Raw genomic sequence first — 18,916 nt, 5'->3', positions numbered from 1 at the left:
TAAGTCACTTCTAAACCCAGTCTGAGGTTAAGCATTCAACTGGCATCTGATCTGAACTACCTTTAAAAAAAGTTGCAGAACACTGTAGGCCTCTCGTATTTAAAATAGTTACATTAGATGGCAGGGTAGTCATGAATTCTTTCCTAATTGGGTTTCCTCATCCAGCCTTGGCCGAGTGTCAGGTTAGTGAACATTAGATGAGGCGACTCCCATTCCTTCCCCTCCAGCCCGCAGGCTCCCTCCCCCAGACCACTCCTTTGCCACTGTCCCAGGAGAAGCATAAAGGGGATGTTTAAATAGTGGCTACAGTTTCCCTTTGTCTTGTTATGTTTTCTTGCTGCAACAGCTCATTATCTCTGGGGAGGAGCTTTGCAGGGGTTGGAAGAGGGGGAGTGAAAACAAAAGGGAAATGCTAAATTACATGGGCAGCTGTGTCTTTGATAACAAGCTCCTTGGAGAGAAAGACCAGATCAGCTAGGTAAAAGCCATTTTAGTCGTCCCTCATGTCTTCCTTCTCTTCCCGTCCCCTCCATCTTCTCTCTGCTTAAAGGGGTTACAGAATGATGATTTAATTGCCAGTAGGACCTTGGGATAAAACCCATGCACAGAACATCATGGTTCATTTGCAGAAGATGAGCTTCTGAGAAACCAGAATTTGATTACTTAATATTGAGTTTCCAAACAGTGAAATATTATTAAATTGGTTTGTTTTGCCAAAGCTGGTGGAGATGCTCATGGCATGCCACCTGTCAGTCAGATGGCCGCTGAGTGAATACGCTGCGGAAATTCTAGGAGAGGAGCAGCCTGTGGTGAATCGAATTCCTGCTTCTGCCCTTCACAGCATCTGGTTTGGCCTGCACAAAGAGACTAGTCTTCTTTTTGTTTCCTAAAGACAAGCTCAGTTTAGAATCATACCTGTTTTTAGTTTTGTCATACTTCTGAAGGTTTTTCTTTTAAAATAATACTTGTCCTCTATCAGAACGGTCCCTGCTTGCTTGAATATTTTAGGTCTTGGCTATTGGGTTTGGCTTCAGATCTGGTTGCCATCAGTAGGAATGACAGAAAGTGTGGCTTTTAAAATCATTTGTAGGGCCGGCCCCATGGCTTAGCGGTTAAGTGCGCGCGCTCCGCTGCTGGCGGCCCGGGTTCAGATCCCGGGCGCGCACCGACGCACCGCTTCTCTGGCCATGCTGAGGCCGCGTCCCACATACAGCAACTAGAAGGATGGGCAACTATGACATACAACTGTCTACTGGGGCTTTGGGGGAAAATAAATAAATAAATAAAATTATAAAAAAAAATAAATAAATAAAATCATTTGTAGAGCCAGCCCTGATGGCCTAGTGGTTAAAGTTTGGTGCTGTCACTGATTCAGTGGCCTGGGTTCATTTCCCGGTCACAGAATCACACCACCCGTCTGTCAGTTGCCATGCTGTGGCAATGGCTCACATAGAAGAACTAGAAGGACTTACAACTAGGATATACAGCTTTGGGGAGGGGGAAAAGAATAGTTTATAGAGACAGAAAACTGGGGAAAAATCTCATACGACTAATGAACACTTTTTTCTTATTAAAAAAGCATATAATTAGTCATCGATCAGATTTGTTTTAAAGTTTTCTTTTTCTTTTTCTATCTTACATAACTTACAACACACTCACTTCAAATAGACAATCATGATTGTGCATTCTTTCATAAAATGACAATAGGATCTATGATGTATTAAACACTAAATTAAGATCCTTTCTTTATCTCATTTTACTTTTGAAGTAGACCCTATAATGTAGATATTTTTATACTCAGGCCGTATTTACAGATAAAGAACCAAGGCTCAGTGAAATAACTTACCCAAGAACACGCAAGCGTGCAGGAGTGGAGCCCTCCCCACCACACTTCAGAGTCGTGATTGGGTTACTGCAACCCCTCAGACGTTGATTATCATTTCGAGCCTTTGCTCTTGCAAGTCTCATTCCTAATTGGCCCAGAGAAAGCCACACAAGTGTCCAGAACCCGTTTCTGCACCTGTTAAGTGGGAATACGAAAGTCTTTCCTACCTTACCTGTCTCACAGGGCTGTTGACCTGCTCAGCCATGGTCATGATGGTGAAATGAGAAAAGGCAGGGCGGAATCTCCACAGCACTCCAATGGAAATATGAAGTATGGAATGTAAGCAATTTAACACCTGTGCAAGAGGGACCTTTATGTATCTTTTTACCAACGAATAAAAACAAAGCATGTAAGTGATCGAGAAACCAACTGGTTGATCAACAGTAGCATTGTTTTAGAACTATCTGTCTTGGATTTTGCCAAGCCACTAAAGTCAGTTACCAGAGCAAATTCCAAACATAGTTATGCAATATTTTCCCTGAAATTTTTAAGTAGAAATTGATATGGCTCTTAGGTTATTTCAGTGGACAATGGTATTTACACTTTTCAGATGGGAGTAAGTAATCCATGTCTCACAGCTGGTCTCTAAAGAGTAGGAAGCCTATTATTTTTAAGGAAAAACGCTTGATGTTACTCTATGTGTATCATTCTGGAAATTTTTTTGACAGTCATAAGGTGTTATTTACTCACTGCTAACTGCTATGACTAGTTTTTTAAGATGTCATTTGGAAAGATACTACCTCGAGTGTAAGCTGTGTAACATATTCTTAAATAAATGTTAAAGTTTAAAAGGAATCAAGACTAAAATTATAAAGAAAATGAATTTACAAATTCATGTAAATTTACTTACATGAATACTGTAGCTGAACTATCAGCAGCTTGATAGGACGTGTAGATTCCCACTGCAAACACAGCTCATAACATGTCTTTGTGCAGTTTCAGCCCTGGTGAGTTCATCCCTCTGTGGTTTAAGCACGCACGGTGCCACCAAGGGGCAGCGACACTAAATGCCATGATGTAAGGGGAAGGCAGCAGGGATCAGTGGATAGGGCCGGGACCTTGGAGTCACACTGTCTGCATTTGAATTCCGGCTCCATCAGGTATAAGCTTTGTGATTTGGGGCGCATTATTACACTTTTCCATGCATCATTTTCCTATCTGCAAAATGAGGGTGATGGAAATATAGTAACACTGACCTTGTGGGGTTGCAGGAATTAAATGAGATACGGTGCACGTAAAGTGCTTAGCACAGTATCAGAGGTGTTAATACCATTGGAGTTGCCAGGGCACCAAGTTATTACTTTGGTAATTGATAAATAAAAGAAATGAATCAAGAAAAAAAAATAACCACGAAACAAGACATTCTTTCTTGCACTGTGATGATACAGTGGGGTGTGGCTCTTTGGCCTGGAGCTGCCCACACAGAGCAGGAGGCCTGAGGATGAAGCCAGCATCCAGAAGACAAGAGAGAGAAACCAGGGGGCTGCAGGACTCAGGCACGCCTGCAGTGTGCCACCTCTGGTCTTCCGGGCACGGGGACCAGAAGGACATTGTCTTACTGAGCAAACCAGTGTAGGGAGCATTCCTGGTAGCCCCAGTTGAAAGCACACTGAGGGATACCATCCTTACAGTCAGAACAAATAAAGGAGAAAAAATTATTTGGGGTGCGGGGAAGATTTCTCAAATGCATAGTAGTCTTTTAACTTAAAACTGTTACTCCTTTGTAATATGTGATTCTTTTGCTTGTGCTCAAGGCACTGCAAGAATTAGCAGAACTTCCTCATTTCCTTTGTCTGCATCTGGTCCGTCAGACTCTTCTGCCTCACATTTATTTTTCTTTCCCTCTAAAGGAATTCCCTCTAATCTCTCATTTTCCCAAAGGCCAGCCCGTTGACTTGACGTATAGAACGTGTTAGTGACAACTCTTCTTGACTCTCTCCCTCCAGCGGCATTCCCTGGTTGAGAAATTAGCCCAATTACCTATTTTAAGTTTTAATCTCCCTGAAAATCAAACTTCAGAATTGTACATGTGGAATACCCAATTTCGGCACATAACTGTATAAATATACATTACGTGGCACATTGCTTATATAGGGATAGAAAATGACCTGCGAGTTTGCACGAGAGATTGTTCACAGGGTTACCTCAGGGAAGCAGTATTAGGGGAGGAGGACTTGATTTTTACTTCCAGTGTTTTTTACTTTTATGTTGAAAATATTTTTTTAAGTAAATTTTTTAAAACTAATAGAAAAGTTAGTGAGGGACAGGCTTGCTACCACTAAAAGAAAACTCTTGTTTCCTTTACAAAAGAAGAGAAAAATAACTGTACTTATTCAGTTTTTCGTTCAAGGCCATTGAAGTAAATTGGAATAATCTGAGCCGTGTAGTACCCGCACAATATGGTAATTTTTATAGTGATTGGATAGGACTTCCATCTTAGAAAGTCATCAGTTAAGAATTTATGTTCAGGGGCCGGCCTGGTGGCACAAGCGGTTAAGTGCGCGTGCTCCACCTAGGCGGCCCAGGGTTCGCTGCTTCAGATCCCAGGTGCCTACCGACACACTGCTTGTCAGGCCACGCTGTGGCAGGCGTCCCATATAAAGTGGAGGAAGATGGCCATGGATGTTAGCCCAGGGCCAGTCCTCCTCAGCAAAAAAAGAGGAGGATTGGCAGATGTTAGCTCAAGGCCGATCTTCCTCACAAAAAAAAAAAAGAAAAAATAGAATTTATGTTCATTCTTTTTATATAAAAAGCAAAGAATGAAAAAGATTTTTTTTTAACTAAAAAGTAGAGTGACTTGACCCAAATGTCCCAATGATCTACTTGATTGATCTGTCCCTCTGGAAGCAGGGACCAGGTCCTGGTCACCTTGGTGCCCCATAGTGAGCACTCAGCAAAGGTTGGTGGGTTGAATGAAACATCACCGTGTCCTTTCACAGGGTGACAGGCACTCACTGGCCACCAGGAAAGATAAGTGCACTCTGACAGGACATACTGCCAAGCTCCCAGAGTTGCCCTGGCTATGAAACAGAGATCACCTTTGGAATGCAGCCACAAACTGTCATACAAATACAGTCATGAGTGGCTCAACGACAGGGATAGTTCTGAGAAACGTGTCCCTAGGTGATTTCATCGTTGTGCAAACATCATAGAGTATACTAACACAGACCTAGATGGTACAGCCTACTACACACCCAGGCTACATGGTACTCATCTTATGGGACCACCATCGTTGACCGAAAGTCGTTATGCAGCGCATGACTGTACATGTTACTTAACTGGCCAGAAAACAATTCCAGAACATCCATCTCCACTAAGTCAAGAAATTGGAAATCCCAGTGGTAGCAGCACCATCTGTTTTCATTATAATGATTTTTAATACCTCTCTCTTCTTTCCTTTCAGCCCCTGGGTGTTTATACTGGGCCCTGTTCCCTCATGCATCATCTTAGAGTAGCTTGTTTAATTATCTAAATGACCATTAGATATAAACAGTCTGTCCCTCACATTCAAAGAAGGAGAAGGGAAGAAATAGAAAGAAAAGGCCCAATCCCTGAGAAGTTTTCTTTTTGCTAGTTTATTTCCTAATTCTCTAATCATCCTCCATTTTTACTCATCTGTTTTAAAAAGTATTTATTAAGTGCCTAATGTCGTCAGGCACTGTATGTGCACTTGATCTTAGCCAAAAGGCCGAGAAGTGATGGGCGCTGTATTTACAATTCAGGAAATACTTTTGCTTAATAAAGACTTTAAATTTTTGAGTTATTATTTCATCAAAAAGAAAATCTTTTTATTTAAATTACACCATAATGTAGTTAACCATTATAGTCTTTTGGGTTGTTCTTCAATTTTTAAAACAAGATGATATCTGTCAGCTGTGTTCAGTCACCTATTAGAAGAGGAAAGAAATGAGTAGAAGGGATTCACTTCAGATCTTGAATTGTGGGAACAAAACAGATGCAAGTAAAAATGCTTCTTTCTGGGCATGGTGGTTGAGCTCGGCACGCTCTGCTTTGGCGGCCCAGGTTTGAGGGTTTGGATCCTGGGTGCGGACCTATACCATTCATTAGCCATGCTGTGGTGGCAACCCACATACAAAGTAGAGGAAGATTGGCACAGATGTTAGCTCAGGGCTAATCTTCCTCAGGAAATAAAAAATGCTTCTTTCTTTCCTTAACCAAAATAAAACTGGATGATTTATTCAGTAGGAAAACATAGTAGACCTGAGGACAAGTCATGATGGAAATTATTTCACAAACACAACAGAATTGACTACAATGTTATTTTGGTTAAAGTAGAAATTATGATTCCATCACTTTATGAAACAGAATTTTTAATAATTTTTCTACTCATGCCAAGACTATTTACTTTTATTTCTTAATGACTGCTTTTAACTATGGATATTTTCTCTTTCCTAGTTTTAATGTGTGTTTATAAAGGCTCTTCATGGAACTCATCGTTTTTCCAAAATAAGCTTAACCGGAAATCGGTAAAGATTCAGAAGATTCACTGTAGTTGGAATTAGGGTCATGAAGGGCAAAAGCCCCTGTTTTTCAGCCTTTGTAAAAGAATCTATTAATGCAGCATGACAAGTAAATACAATTTAGTGGCTCCCTCGTTATTTTAAGCAGGAGGCCTCCCTAGAGGGCACAAAAATAAAGTCAACAGAGATCACCACTGACCCTGGGCATGGGGCCAGAGGTCAACTCCCAAGGGCTGTCCGAGTCCTTCTTTCCTGTCGTGCTGCACTGACTTGTCTTGTGGCTACAATGCTTTAATAACAGAGTTTTTATTGGGAGAGAATTTGATGCAAATGTACAGGTCTTGTTAACATAATTCTATATTATGACTGCTCAGCAGGAGTTGTATTTAAAAGCAGATTTAGGGCCGGCCCTGTGGCTTAGCGTTAAGTGCGCGCACTTCGCTGCTGGCGGCCTGGGTTCGGATCCCGGGCGCGCACCGACGCACAGCTTCTCCGGCCATGCTGAGGCTGCGTCCCACATACAGCAACTAGAAGGATGTGCAGCTATGACCTACAACTATCTACTGGGGCAGATTTATTGGAGATGGCTCTTTGTCCACCGGGTGGAGAGTCCTTCGGCTCTATAGACTCTATGTGCTTTCTGGTCTGTTATTGCTTATCCCAAATAAGTAGTCCTGGTTCTTAGAAGTGATGATTGCATCATTGGAAAGGAACATGGGAGTCTTCTGCTTGAACTCAGTTTTCCGACATTTGAGAGAAATAAATTGAAAATAGAGGAAAGACATTTCACACTACCCAGCATTTAATATTTGGCTACTTTTAGCTCCCAGTTTTGTGACAATCAGAATGACCAAAGATGTGTGCTCTGATTCACTGTGGCCAGTAGGTCAGCTCCAGGACCACATGAATCACGCTCAACCTTTGGCAGCCTTGGTCTTGCATCAGCTAAAAGTTAATGATGGAGAGTTGAATTTTCATGTCTGTAAAAATAATGTGTAAACAAGCAGACAGTGCAATTGTGTTATCCGCAATAGAAGCTTCCATTGTAGCTTTGGTCTGATGGACCCAAATACACAGCCTTCAAGGTTCTTCCTGGATTTTCTCATCTCACCTGGATGTAGACCTGCCTTATACCAAATTCTGCCTTCAAATGAATAGTGTTGCAGCCTCAGAAGCAGCAGCCATAAAGTCTGGATAACGTCCTTACTAGGAAATGTGTCTTCGACCTAGAGAGTTAATTTAAGCGACAAGGCAGTATCATTGTGGCTCAATATGATCATTCATTTCTTTCTCTTAAATTATAAAATGCTGGTTCCTTTTTCCAAACCCATAGCCCCACACGGATTATAGAGGCATCTTAAAATACCTATGTCAGAACGCAGCTAGGCAGGAAAATTGATGTAGAGGACTGGTGTGAGTTGTACCCAGGTAACTGGAAAAAATATGAACTATTCCCACCAATGTCCCTTGCATTTGGTGTCCCAGTGCTAAACCAGTAAGCGTGGGTTTATTTCTGGGGTCTCAGATGTGTGTAGCCATCCATGTACCTACAGTTTTAAAATACAGGAAGTCCCCACCTACAAGCAGGTTGTGTATCGAAAGTTTGTTTGTAGATAATTGTTTGAAACCCAGAGCACATTTTCCCGATGTCATGTTATAAATGGTACCTCTGTTCCAGGCAGGCCTCAGAAGCCTTTTTAGCCATAGTATACCTAAAGTACAGTCATGTGCAATTAGCAAAACAGGAGCTGGCCACCATGTATCACAGTGTTTTATGCATTGGGCCACATGGAGAGCCTGTCCCGTTGCCCTACTCACTCACACGCTCACGGTCCAGGTGGTTAATGAGGCCTGCAGGTGCACAGATTTCTTCCCCCACCTGCTGCTCGGGCAGGGAAGGAGAAGTGGCAGCACCAGGAATGAAACGAGCTTTCCTCTCCCCTTCCTACTCACCGCCTCTCCTGCTCCCCCACGGAGCTCCCTTGCCTGGTGCTAAAGGAATCAGGAGGCAGTCAGAGGCATCCTAGGCCACATTGTCTAAGCCAGCCCTTTACTGTAATGCGCACGCCAGTCGCCTGGGGAGTTGCTGAAATTGCAGCCTCTGACTCAGCAGGCCTGGGGTGGGCTCTGAGCTTCCGAATTTCCAACAAGCTCCCAGTGATGCTGACGCTACTGGTCCACAGACCCCAGTATAAGTAGCAAGCGTCTATCAACGTCATAGGGGGGAGGAGAGGGTGGCGGAGAGGGAAATCCCGAGTCTCTGGGAAGGGAAGTGGAGAGTGAGAGAGCTGAGCTCTATTATATGGGCCTTATCTGGGTTCGTTTTTTGCCGAGAACTTTCTGCCAGGGGGGAAGAAGCGGGCAAACCCTGGATGACATTAAGGGCCACAGCTTCATCTCATTAGAGCGTTCGCTGGCCAGGGCAGGCAGGAGTTTTGAGTGACACAGCACTTAGCCCTCGGAAGGGCCAGGCTGAGCAGAATCCCAGGTGTCTTTCCTCCGAACGACTGAATGCAACATTGCTTTAACAAGCATCCTTTGTATGAAAAGTGAGATGTTAAAGCACAGTAGGAAATACGAAAGTGGATAAGGGGTGGGTCCTCCAGGAGCCTCACAGTCTAGATCCTAGAACGTGGTTAGTGTGTGAGAATCACCAGTTTGTTGTTAGTGTCATGGAGTCGATTCTGACTCCTAGGGACCCTGTGTACGGCAGAGCGGACCCCTGCCCGGTCTCTTTGTGCCATCCTCTCACCTTCCGGTGCTGTATGAGACAATGCTCTGCTGCTATTCATATGGTTTCATGGCCAATATTTCAGAAGCGGGTGACCAGATCTTTCTTCCTAGTCTGTCTTAGTCTGGAAGCTCTGCTGAAGTCTGTCCCCCATGGGTGATCCGGCTGGTATTTGAAATCCCGGTGGCATAGCTTTCAGCATCACAGCCACACACAGCTGCCACAGTATGACAACCAGTAGATGGGTGGTGTGGTTCCCTGACCAGGAAACGGACCCAGGTGGAGGCTGTGAGAGCACCGAGTCTTAACCACTAGACTCCCAGGGCTGGCTGAGGACCACCAGTGGGAATCGGCAATCTCCCCCAGCCCACCAAGGCTTTCTGCTGCAGGTGGGCAAAGAGCCCTCTTTGGAAAACTGATCTGGACACAGTGGAGCACAGCAATGAGGAGCATGGGGCTGGTTTAATCCTGTCTCCACCACTAACTAGCCGTGAGTCCTTGAGCCCGTGCCTTTGTGCCTAAGCATCCTCTGTCCTCATCAATAAAGTGGGGCTAAAATTACTACCTCCCTCTAGGGGTGATGAGGAGCTTAAGTTACCCAGGTAAGACTCACAGAGTGCCCCAGTGGGTGGTGGCGGTAGTTAAATGAGTAATTTGAGATTACAGACGTGGAGTCAAATTCCCCGTTTTGCTGCTTATTAGCTAGGTGACCTTGGGCAAATGATTTAACCTCTTTAAAGCTCCATTTCCTTCCTTGTCACATGGAAATAACAAAAGTACCTACCTCATAGCATTGTTGGAAGGATAAAATAAGTAACGCCCTCATAGCAAGTTCTCGATAAACATCAGTTACTGTTATTCAGGAGGCCAGAGAAATTGCTGTCTGGAGAACGGGAGTTTGTAAACTGTGCTCCAAGAGTTGTAGATTTTACAAAAATCTGTCTTGGGCGCCGTAATTAGGGGTGAGTTGGAGGCCATCGTTCACCCACACCACTGTCCCCTTCAACCAGAGGGGCTCATCTTTGTTGGGCTTCAGCATTAAGATTTGATTTAGGGGAAAAAAAGATTTGAAAATCTCTGTGTTGGAGCTACAATGTGCTGTGGGACCGTGGGGAGAGGTAAATGGTCTCAATTTTCACGAAGTTGGCATTGGCCTTTTCTATTTAATTTCCTTAAAGATGGAAATAGCAGACGGCGGATTTAAAGAGATACATGGACATATGACCTAAAGTTATATGAGGCTAAATTGAATTATCTAGTTAATTTATGTCATTAGAGGTCCAGTGTTGGGCGTGATCACGTCGTGGCATCTGCTAACGTACAATACTTTCGTTTGCTCCTCCCCCAGATGAGCACCATGCCAGGACTACCGACCCGGCCCTGCTTCTATGACATAGATCTTGATACGGAAACAGAGCAAGTCAAAGGCTTGTTCTAAATGAGCAGATTTCACAGGAGCCGATTCAGGTAGGCTGTTGTGCTTTTTACTTTCTCTTTCTTTCTTTTTTTTTTCCCCAAGTCTTTTTTAGTTTTATTTTTCTGATATTTATTATGAAAATGGTCTAGTAAGTAATTTCCTGACTTGGTTACTAGAAATTTCTATCTAATAACAGCCCGTGACTTGGGTCACTCCTGGGCGTGGATATGCAGTTTAGATGGTCAAAGCACAGGCCCTTGGTGTCCCTGGACATGAGTCCAGTGAAAGTCAAATCAAGTCACCTCTGAATGTAGATTTATTTAAGGCATCCCTTGCCATAACAGAGGAACCCTGTAAACTCATTATTCTTTTTCCAGAATTGAAACTAATATCGGCTATCATTTTAAAAGAATAACTGTACCCCTTCCTACCACTTATCTATTGGCACAGAGTTAGGATCATGTGTTAGAGGATCTCGGTGTGTTCGTTTCCTAGGGCTGCCATCACAGAATATCACAACTGAGAGGCTTAAAACAACAGAAATGTATTCTCCCACAGCTCTGGAGGCTAGAAGTCCAAAGTCAAGGTGTCAGCCGGTAGAGTAGACTCGAGTAGAATCCTTCCTGGCCTCTCCCCAGCTGCTGGTGTTTGCCATCCGTCCTTGACGTTCCTCAGCTTGCAGCTGCGTCGCTCCAGTCTGCCTCCGTGGTCATATGGCGTTCTCCCTGTGCGTCTCTGTCTTCACAGGGCATTCTCTTATAAGGACACGAGTCATACTGAATTAGGGCCCACCTTACTGACCTCATCTTAACTTGATTACATCTGCAAAGACCCTGTTTCCAAATAAGGTCACTGTCATACATACTGGGGGTCAGGACTTCAACATGTCTTTTGGGGGACACAGTTCAACCCATAACACTCAACTATGGCACAAAAGGTGGATTAGCCTCTTAAGCCACTAGAAAGACACGTAAAGGTGGGACAGATCATCTAACTCACAGGGCCCTGTGAGTCACAGGAAGGACAGGGCAGCAGAAATTAGACCCCTTGATGGCTCATGGTCCGCAGATTGGGCGGACTGGGCTTGACTTGGAGCTGGCTGAGGCAGCCCACAGCGGGACCCCTTGGTCTTACTCATGTCTGCCCCTCAGTACTGCAGCCACACCTGCTGACTTCTGTCTTAGCTTCCCATCAGAAAGAAAAATGACCACCCTCTCTGGAAAACTCGCTGGAATCAGAAGTTTTAAAGGCATGGAGCTGCCTTTCCTCATCCCATATATCAAACATGTCCTCACCATATTCTCAAGGCACATTCCTTCCCCCAAAACACCCCCAGTTCATTCTCCCCGCTCACTCCTGTTCCTGTTCCTTAGCCCAGCACCCCTCCCTCTTGCCAACATATTCTGGGCCTTCCAGATGAGCTTTCTTCACCTAAAGACCCTTCTTTCCAATTGCCTCTGTGTTATGTTCCCAAGCCAGGCATACAGTATTCTCACTTTCGTTTGTTTTGCTACCAGTAGTCAACATGGGGAGATTTTTATATTTATATGTATATATGTCTTTGTTACTAAAACACTAAAGACCTAGGCCGTGATTAGAAAGATAAAGGATCACTTATATGAAATTACATTGATACACAGTGTGGAATTGTTTAGTTTTAGTTGTGTGTGTGGTGTTTGTATATATTTTTTTGCTAAGGAGTGGGAGCTATATTTGGTGTTAACCACCACCACATTTCATATCTTTGTCATTTCTGAAAAAGAAAACTTCAGAAAATGAACCAGGGGAGACTAATTTAACAAAGAAGCCCATAAACTTGAGCTTTGATAACAGTGTTATTTTGGTCCTTTGGTATGACTGTGTGTGCAAATGTCTTGGGTTTCCCAGCTGGGCCTTGGGAAAATAACAATATCCTTCCTCTTAAACTGAAAATTGACCCCTGTCCTGACTAATCTCCCCTTTCATGTCAAGAACCCAGTATGCTACATTTCTGCCGTTTATCATTTTTCTCCAGAACAAGTGTGTACAATCCTTTCATCTCTCTTGGATAGTATTTTTCCAGCCCTTGGGTCCATTTGCTCTCACTTATTTAGGAGCTGCGAAACCTCTGGCCCAGAGAGGTCAACGACTTGCTCGAGTTGCACAGCTAATAAGTATAAAAGCCAAGATTCAACCCGGATCTGCTTACTCTCCGTCTCAACCCATCTTTTATGCCCCAAACCAAAGGATGCCCCTTTCATTTCAGTCACAGGGTAAATGAACTTTGGCCCATTCTGGACGTTGATAACCAGCTATTTGAACAAACCTGTAATTTGGAGATAACTGGGTGATTTTTTTAAATAACAACGGATAATTATTTGCGTATTAAAAGCTCTGACTTTCTCAAAATTCTTTTTAGTCAAAGCACAACAGAGCTCCCTTACTGCACTCTCTCATTCACTGGCATTTTCCCACTCACTTGTCCTGGGCCTCTTTCTTCTTTGTGAACTGCCAAATCCTATTCCAGGCCTGGTGGGCAGTGGCTCAGAACCTATCACTTGGCCCGTCTTGAACAATTGAAAGTGGATCCGGTGTCGTAAGAGAAAAACCACTGTACAAAGCAAACATTCCTTCGCAGGGACTCCTCGATATAATGATCCCACAAACGTTCTTTCTGTTTCCTGTCTTCTCTCACACACAGCAGTCAGGGACCTCTTCTCCTAACAGCCAAAGGTCTGTGGCTATTAAAAATGCATAAAATAAAAATGTTGAAAGCTTGGATGACAGTCAACTTGGACCAATTCGGGCATCAGAAGAGGAAATGTCTGGTTGGTTGCTTTGCTCACATAATGGTCAGGCTCTAGATAATTCTGTGCGCTCAGCTGCCGAGCAGCACACAGATCATTCCTTGCAGAACGTGTCCCAGACATGTGCCACATGGAAGACGCCTGCGCTGGGTGGATGACTGCTTTCTTTCCTTCTGCTTCCTCGCCTTTCCTGCTTACCTCACCCTCAAGGAAACTGTGTGAGACTTAATATGAACGGGAGATGCCAAGAAATCACCAGAATTTGTGGCCCTTTCTCCTCCTTTCCAAGGCTTCCCTGTGGTGCGTTCACTCTTGTTAGAAGAAAGGGCATGATTTGTTCTTTTGGAGGTCACCCAAGAGAACTAATTAAAATAAGTTGTTTGTCCCCATGAAACTGATCCTGCCACATTACTGTCCAGTCTTTTGTTTGAAGATGGCTGGATTTGGGGGTTTGATCCCCATCCCCACCCCACTTTTGGTTTCTCATTCTGAACCTTTATCATGTTTCGGAGCCTCGGCAGGATTCGAATGAACACGACCAAGTCTGGCAGATTTCCTGAAGAGTTCAGATACTCCCTTACGTCGCACTGATGTGCAAAGTTATGTTTAGTACAGAATCACATTGACTCTGGTCCTGCTACAAATGTTAGTTACTTACCAAAGAGTTGTTTTTGTGGGATTGCACAGGCGGAAAGGAGTATAACACCAGCTCCTTTCTTCCCTAAACTGCCTTTTGAGCAGAAATTTTCAGCAATATTTAATAATCATAAGTTAATCTTGGGTATGGTTGCTGCCTGCAGCCCTTCTATGGACAGGGTTTACTTGGGATTCCCTTGGTAGCACTTGGGCTCTGTAATTTTGGCCTTTTCTTTTTTTTTTTAGCATAATTTGAGCATATTTACTGATAAAAAAAGAAAAATTTTTTGACTCAATAACCAAGAGAGAGAATTTCACTAATAATATGGAATAACATCCTTTGGTTACTTGCCTCCATTCCAGCTTTTTTTACAGACATTAAATTACCGTCTTAATTATGGCAGTTTGCTGAGAATTACAATTACAAATTAAAAGTCCATTTTGCTATAAAAACCCAAAATATATCTGAACACATCGGAAGCAAAAGGCTACATTTTTTTTACAGGACTCGCAAGCTACTTTTTTTTTTAATTTATTTTTTTTATTGAAGTAGCATTGGTTTATAACATTATATAAATTTCAGGTGTACATCATTATATTTCGATTTCTGTGTAGATTTGTGATTTTGGTTTTGAAACTTGATCTTTTCAAGGAGCAGCTCAAAAATTGTTCAGCACTGTTGTGCTTCAAGAAAAGGTCCTCGGTTCATCACTTGAGCCATCCTTGGAGTAAAACAAACCCCTCTTCTTTTCCCACTTCCAGGCAGGAGCCAAAATAAGCTGGCAGCCCAAGCCACTTAAATAAAAAATTGTGATCATTAAATCTAAAGATGACATCTTTAGCATCTCATTAACATCTAAAAGATGATAATTAAATCTCCCCTCTCTAACTAAGATGGAGTGTTTTCAAGCTTAACAGTTGGCAAATTCTTAATTCCCTTTTAAAGAAACTTTTTCTAGGGACCGGCCCCGTGGCTTACTGGTTAAGTGCTTGCGCTCCACTACTGGTGGCCCAGGTTCAGATCCTGGGCACGCACCGACGCACATGCTGAGGCCGCGTCCCACATACAGCAACTAGAAGGATGTGCAACTATGACATACAACTATCTACTGGGGCTTTGGGGAGAAAAAAGGAAAAAAAGGAGGAAGATTGGCAATAGATGTTAGCTCAGAGCCAGTCTTCCTCAGCAAAAAGAGAAGGATTAGCATGGATGTTAGCTCAGGGCTGATCTTCCTCACAAAAAAAAATAATAAAAATAAAGAAACTTTTTCTGGGCCCTCTGATTTCTTCTTCTTATTCTTATATCAAGATAGCATGTTTTATATAGTCTGTCTTCATTAACTTCTGAAATTGTTTTTTCTTCCACTGAATAAACAATAAACTGATGCATTTTTACATTCTCACCTTAGCTATTGCATTTCCGATTCTTTTAATCTATAATCAGACTTTCTATACTCTTTGTGTGTGTGTGTGAGGAAGATTAGCCCTGAGCTAACATCCGATGCCAATCCTCTTTTTGCTGAGGAAGATTGGCCCTGGGCTAACATCCATGCCCATCTTCCTCTGCTTTGTATGAGACGCCACCACAGTATGACTTGACAATCAGTGTGTAGGTCCATGCCCGGGATCTGAACCTGCGAACCACAGGCTGCCAAAGCAGTGTGTGTGAACTTAACCATTATGCCACCAGGCTGGCCCCCAGACTTCTATACCTTTGCCAACCCTTCGAGTTTTCTTAAAATGTGGAACCACAGACTCTAAGCCCCTTTCAAGACAAAACCATTGGATAAAAGGTAACGTGGCTAATCAGCTGGTCTTCCCCCGCCCACCTCTGGAGCTTCAAAGACCTTGTTCCAGCCGTGCCTTGGGTCACCTCCAGTCCACCAAGCCCACCCTCTTCTTCCCTAGCTCTCCTTTTTCTCCCCAGGAGTCACTGAGCCTCAAGTCTAGGTCACCAGAGCCACCAAAGTGAGGCTGGCCACATCTCTGAGTGGAGGGGTGAGGCCACACCAAACATCTAAGATAATTCCTTTATGTTAATGTTTATTATGCTTGCAGTGCCTCTGTTTTCTGTTTACTTCCCTGACTTGAATCAGACTCCAGGGAGGATTCTTAGTTTCCTAGTCCCCGGTCTTCATCATTGTCTTCTGTTCTGAAGGTAATCAAGCATCCTTTCTGGCTCGAGACCCCTCACCCGTCTGTGGGAGGCCGACTTGCTGTATTCCAGCCAAGTTGGAACTCTTGGCCCAGTAGATAAACTCTTCTATGTATAAATTCAGATTAAAGGCCAAATGCTTGCGTTACATTTCTTCTGGAGCAAACACATTTTTTCTGGAACTGAGGTGTTTTATCTGTTTATTCTTTTTAACATGTAGTTGGATTGCTTCTCTTTCTAAAAGATTGCGGGGTTCAACAGTGGCAGAGAGTCTTAATATTCTTCGAGAGAAAGCAACAAAGCTTAACAATAATACGAAATTTCAGGTCTACCGCCTTCTGTTCTCGTCCTAAATGCATTTTTCAGACCTTGCTCTCTGTGCCTACCATAAAAGAGAAACTGAAATTCAAGGCAACAGGATTCCTAAACTAAAATCCTGAACGTTCTTGCTCGACAGGATCCTGGAGACTATGGATTCCAAATTTGGAAGTCGCAGAATTTCTGCTTGATCTTGTAGGAAGTTCGGATCGCGGCCTGCAGTGTCCATGCTGACTCCGTCACAGAGTGGTGCAGAATTGGATTCTCCACTGCTCATAATAACAAGATTCCAGACAGTGATCCCAGCCTTGTGAATAGAGTCACTTATCTGCTCTTGGATTTTCTTTTAGTCTCTGACTTTAGAACTATAATAAATTAACAGTTTAACACCAGAGGAAAAAGCTGTTCTTAAACCACTGAAACATTTTTTTCTGTTTTCAGGCTCCTGAAATGCAAACTGCTCCTTCCCCTTGGCTGCAGTTGGAGAAGAAAGTGAATTTGAAATATGCTTGTTACGCAATGCTGGAGAAATGGTGAAATAGGCCAAAGATTTATTCTTCCTTCAAGACCAATTCTGTTTGCAGCAGAGTATAGTGTTCAGTAAAAGGACCTCCACCAAGTTTGAAAGAAACTAATTTATTTTCTGTTTCTGCAGAGTTTACATTATCTCCCCCTGCTTACACTTTAGAATGTTTATTTTATGGGGACTGTGGGATTAAAAGAGTGTGAACTAAAAGGTAACATTTTCCACTATAGAGTTTTCTATTTTGTCTTTGAACTGAAAATAAACACGTATCTAGAAAACCAACCAGCAAGTTTTCAGCGCCAGATAAAACTCTGCTCTCTAGAGGTAACTGTTCATGTTGGGGTTGTTACCTGACACCGATTTTCTGGAAAATTGTGAATGCAACCATATAGCAAGAAAAATATCACACATACACATACACACACACACACACAGAAATATCTGGTCAGTTGTGAAATCTTCTGACTGTTGGGGAATTATAATATCCTTTAGAACAAAGTGCATTTTATATCCACAACTATTTTTCAGTGTCAGTGAAATTTACATCACTTACCTAAAAACTAGTGGGTTTATGCTAGTTTCTTCCACCGATGAATGAGTCTCGGTGGCCATTAAGGTTTCTAAGGCCCCTGGGCAAAGAAAAGTGACTCTTAAAGGTCAGGTGTTTGGCAAATGTTTTTCCATTTGTCCAACCCTTAATTTGTAGTAAAGAATGCTCTATGGCCTATTCCCCCCTCCCAGGAGTTCCTGACTCTTTTTTGTCTCCATTTTTTCCTACAATAATATAAAATTATATAAAAGTTAAGACAAAACCAAGGATTCAGGAACAAACAAGAAGTGATTGTCCTCTAAGCAGTGTAAGTAAAATAGTCACCATAAATATCTTAAATGTCCCCCAGGCACATCCTGCAGGAGCCCTCGCCTTCGGATCTTTCCTGCATGCCCTTGTACTGCCTCCTTCAGCGACCCTGCGCATTAGTTGCTCTGCGCATAATGTATCTTTATGCACAATTTAATTTGTTCCAAAACACTGCTTAATAACTGAAAACCTCCCCATGCAAAGACTGTCTGTCCCAAGAATAATTTCACTTGGTGTTTCTGAAGTCCCCATCCTCCCCCGGTCCCTACCCTTCATTTGGGAGAAAACCTCTCCAAGTATACAATGAACCTAGTATCTTCAATATATAAATCTAGTTGAAGATTATAAGGGTTGACGGTAAATCTATTCTCTATATAATGCACTCAGTAAGCAGTCTTTCTTTTGAATTGATTTTTAAGCAGTTGCCTTTTGCTATTTGAGTTTTATTTCCCTTTGCCATTTAAAGTTTCATTGTCTTTTTTATTTATTTATTTTTTTGGTGAGAAAGATTAACTCTGAGCTAAGATCTGTGCTAGTCTACCTCTATTTTGTATGTGGGTCACTGCCACAGCATGGCTTGACGAGTGGTGTAGGTCTGCACCCAGGATCCAAACCCATGAACCCGGGCCACCAAAGCAGAGCACACCAGACTTAACCACTGCCACGGGGCAAGCAAGGCCCATCATTGTCTATTTTTGAAAGTGTTTTAGAAAAAAAGAAATTCAGAAACCTGTATTCTAAGGGGTTTAGACCAGGAATTTCCTTCCTTACCAGCTTTCATCATGCAACTCACCAATTCACCAAAATGAAAAAAAAAGCATCCTGAACACAGATGTGGGAGAGCTTTTCAATGCTAACATTGAAGGACCCTGTAATCCAGGTGTTGCTGGAAACGCCAAACTGTTTTCCCCTCACGTGGGCTCATTTTAACTCCTGTAGATGTCGTAATTCATGCTCTGATTGAGTCACTAACCCTACTGGAATACCCGCCTGCTCAGTGATAAGCAGGCTCCTCTGACAGGCAAGCTCTTTGGCAGGTGAATTAATGGGCTTATCAACTCACGATGACTCCAGGCATTCCTAGAGAGGAGAAGGTGTTATTTTAGGGAAGAGGTAGTTATC

The 18,916-nt window shown here is 42.9% G+C and overlaps 1 protein-coding gene across 1 annotated transcript in view; it reads left to right on the top strand.

The window, feature by feature from the left end:
- The window catches only part of MTHFD1L (methylenetetrahydrofolate dehydrogenase (NADP+ dependent) 1 like), a 209,112-nt gene extending 191,895 nt beyond the window's left edge, over positions 1-17,217 (top strand). Inside the window, exons 27-28 of the mRNA XM_058534152.1 lie at positions 10,446-10,564; positions 16,851-17,217. Of these exons, the coding sequence (XP_058390135.1) occupies positions 10,446-10,535 (90 nt within the window). The 3' untranslated portion in view covers positions 10,536-10,564; positions 16,851-17,217. The remainder of the gene's footprint in view (positions 1-10,445; positions 10,565-16,850) is intronic.
- The last annotated feature ends 1,699 nt before the right edge of the window (positions 17,218-18,916 follow it).

The sequence above is a fragment of the Diceros bicornis genome, chromosome 39 (genome assembly GCF_020826845.1).
Source record: "Diceros bicornis minor isolate mBicDic1 chromosome 39, mDicBic1.mat.cur, whole genome shotgun sequence".
NCBI lineage: Eukaryota > Metazoa > Chordata > Mammalia > Perissodactyla > Rhinocerotidae > Diceros > Diceros bicornis.
This window is presented reverse-complemented; position numbering and strand designations above follow the sequence as displayed.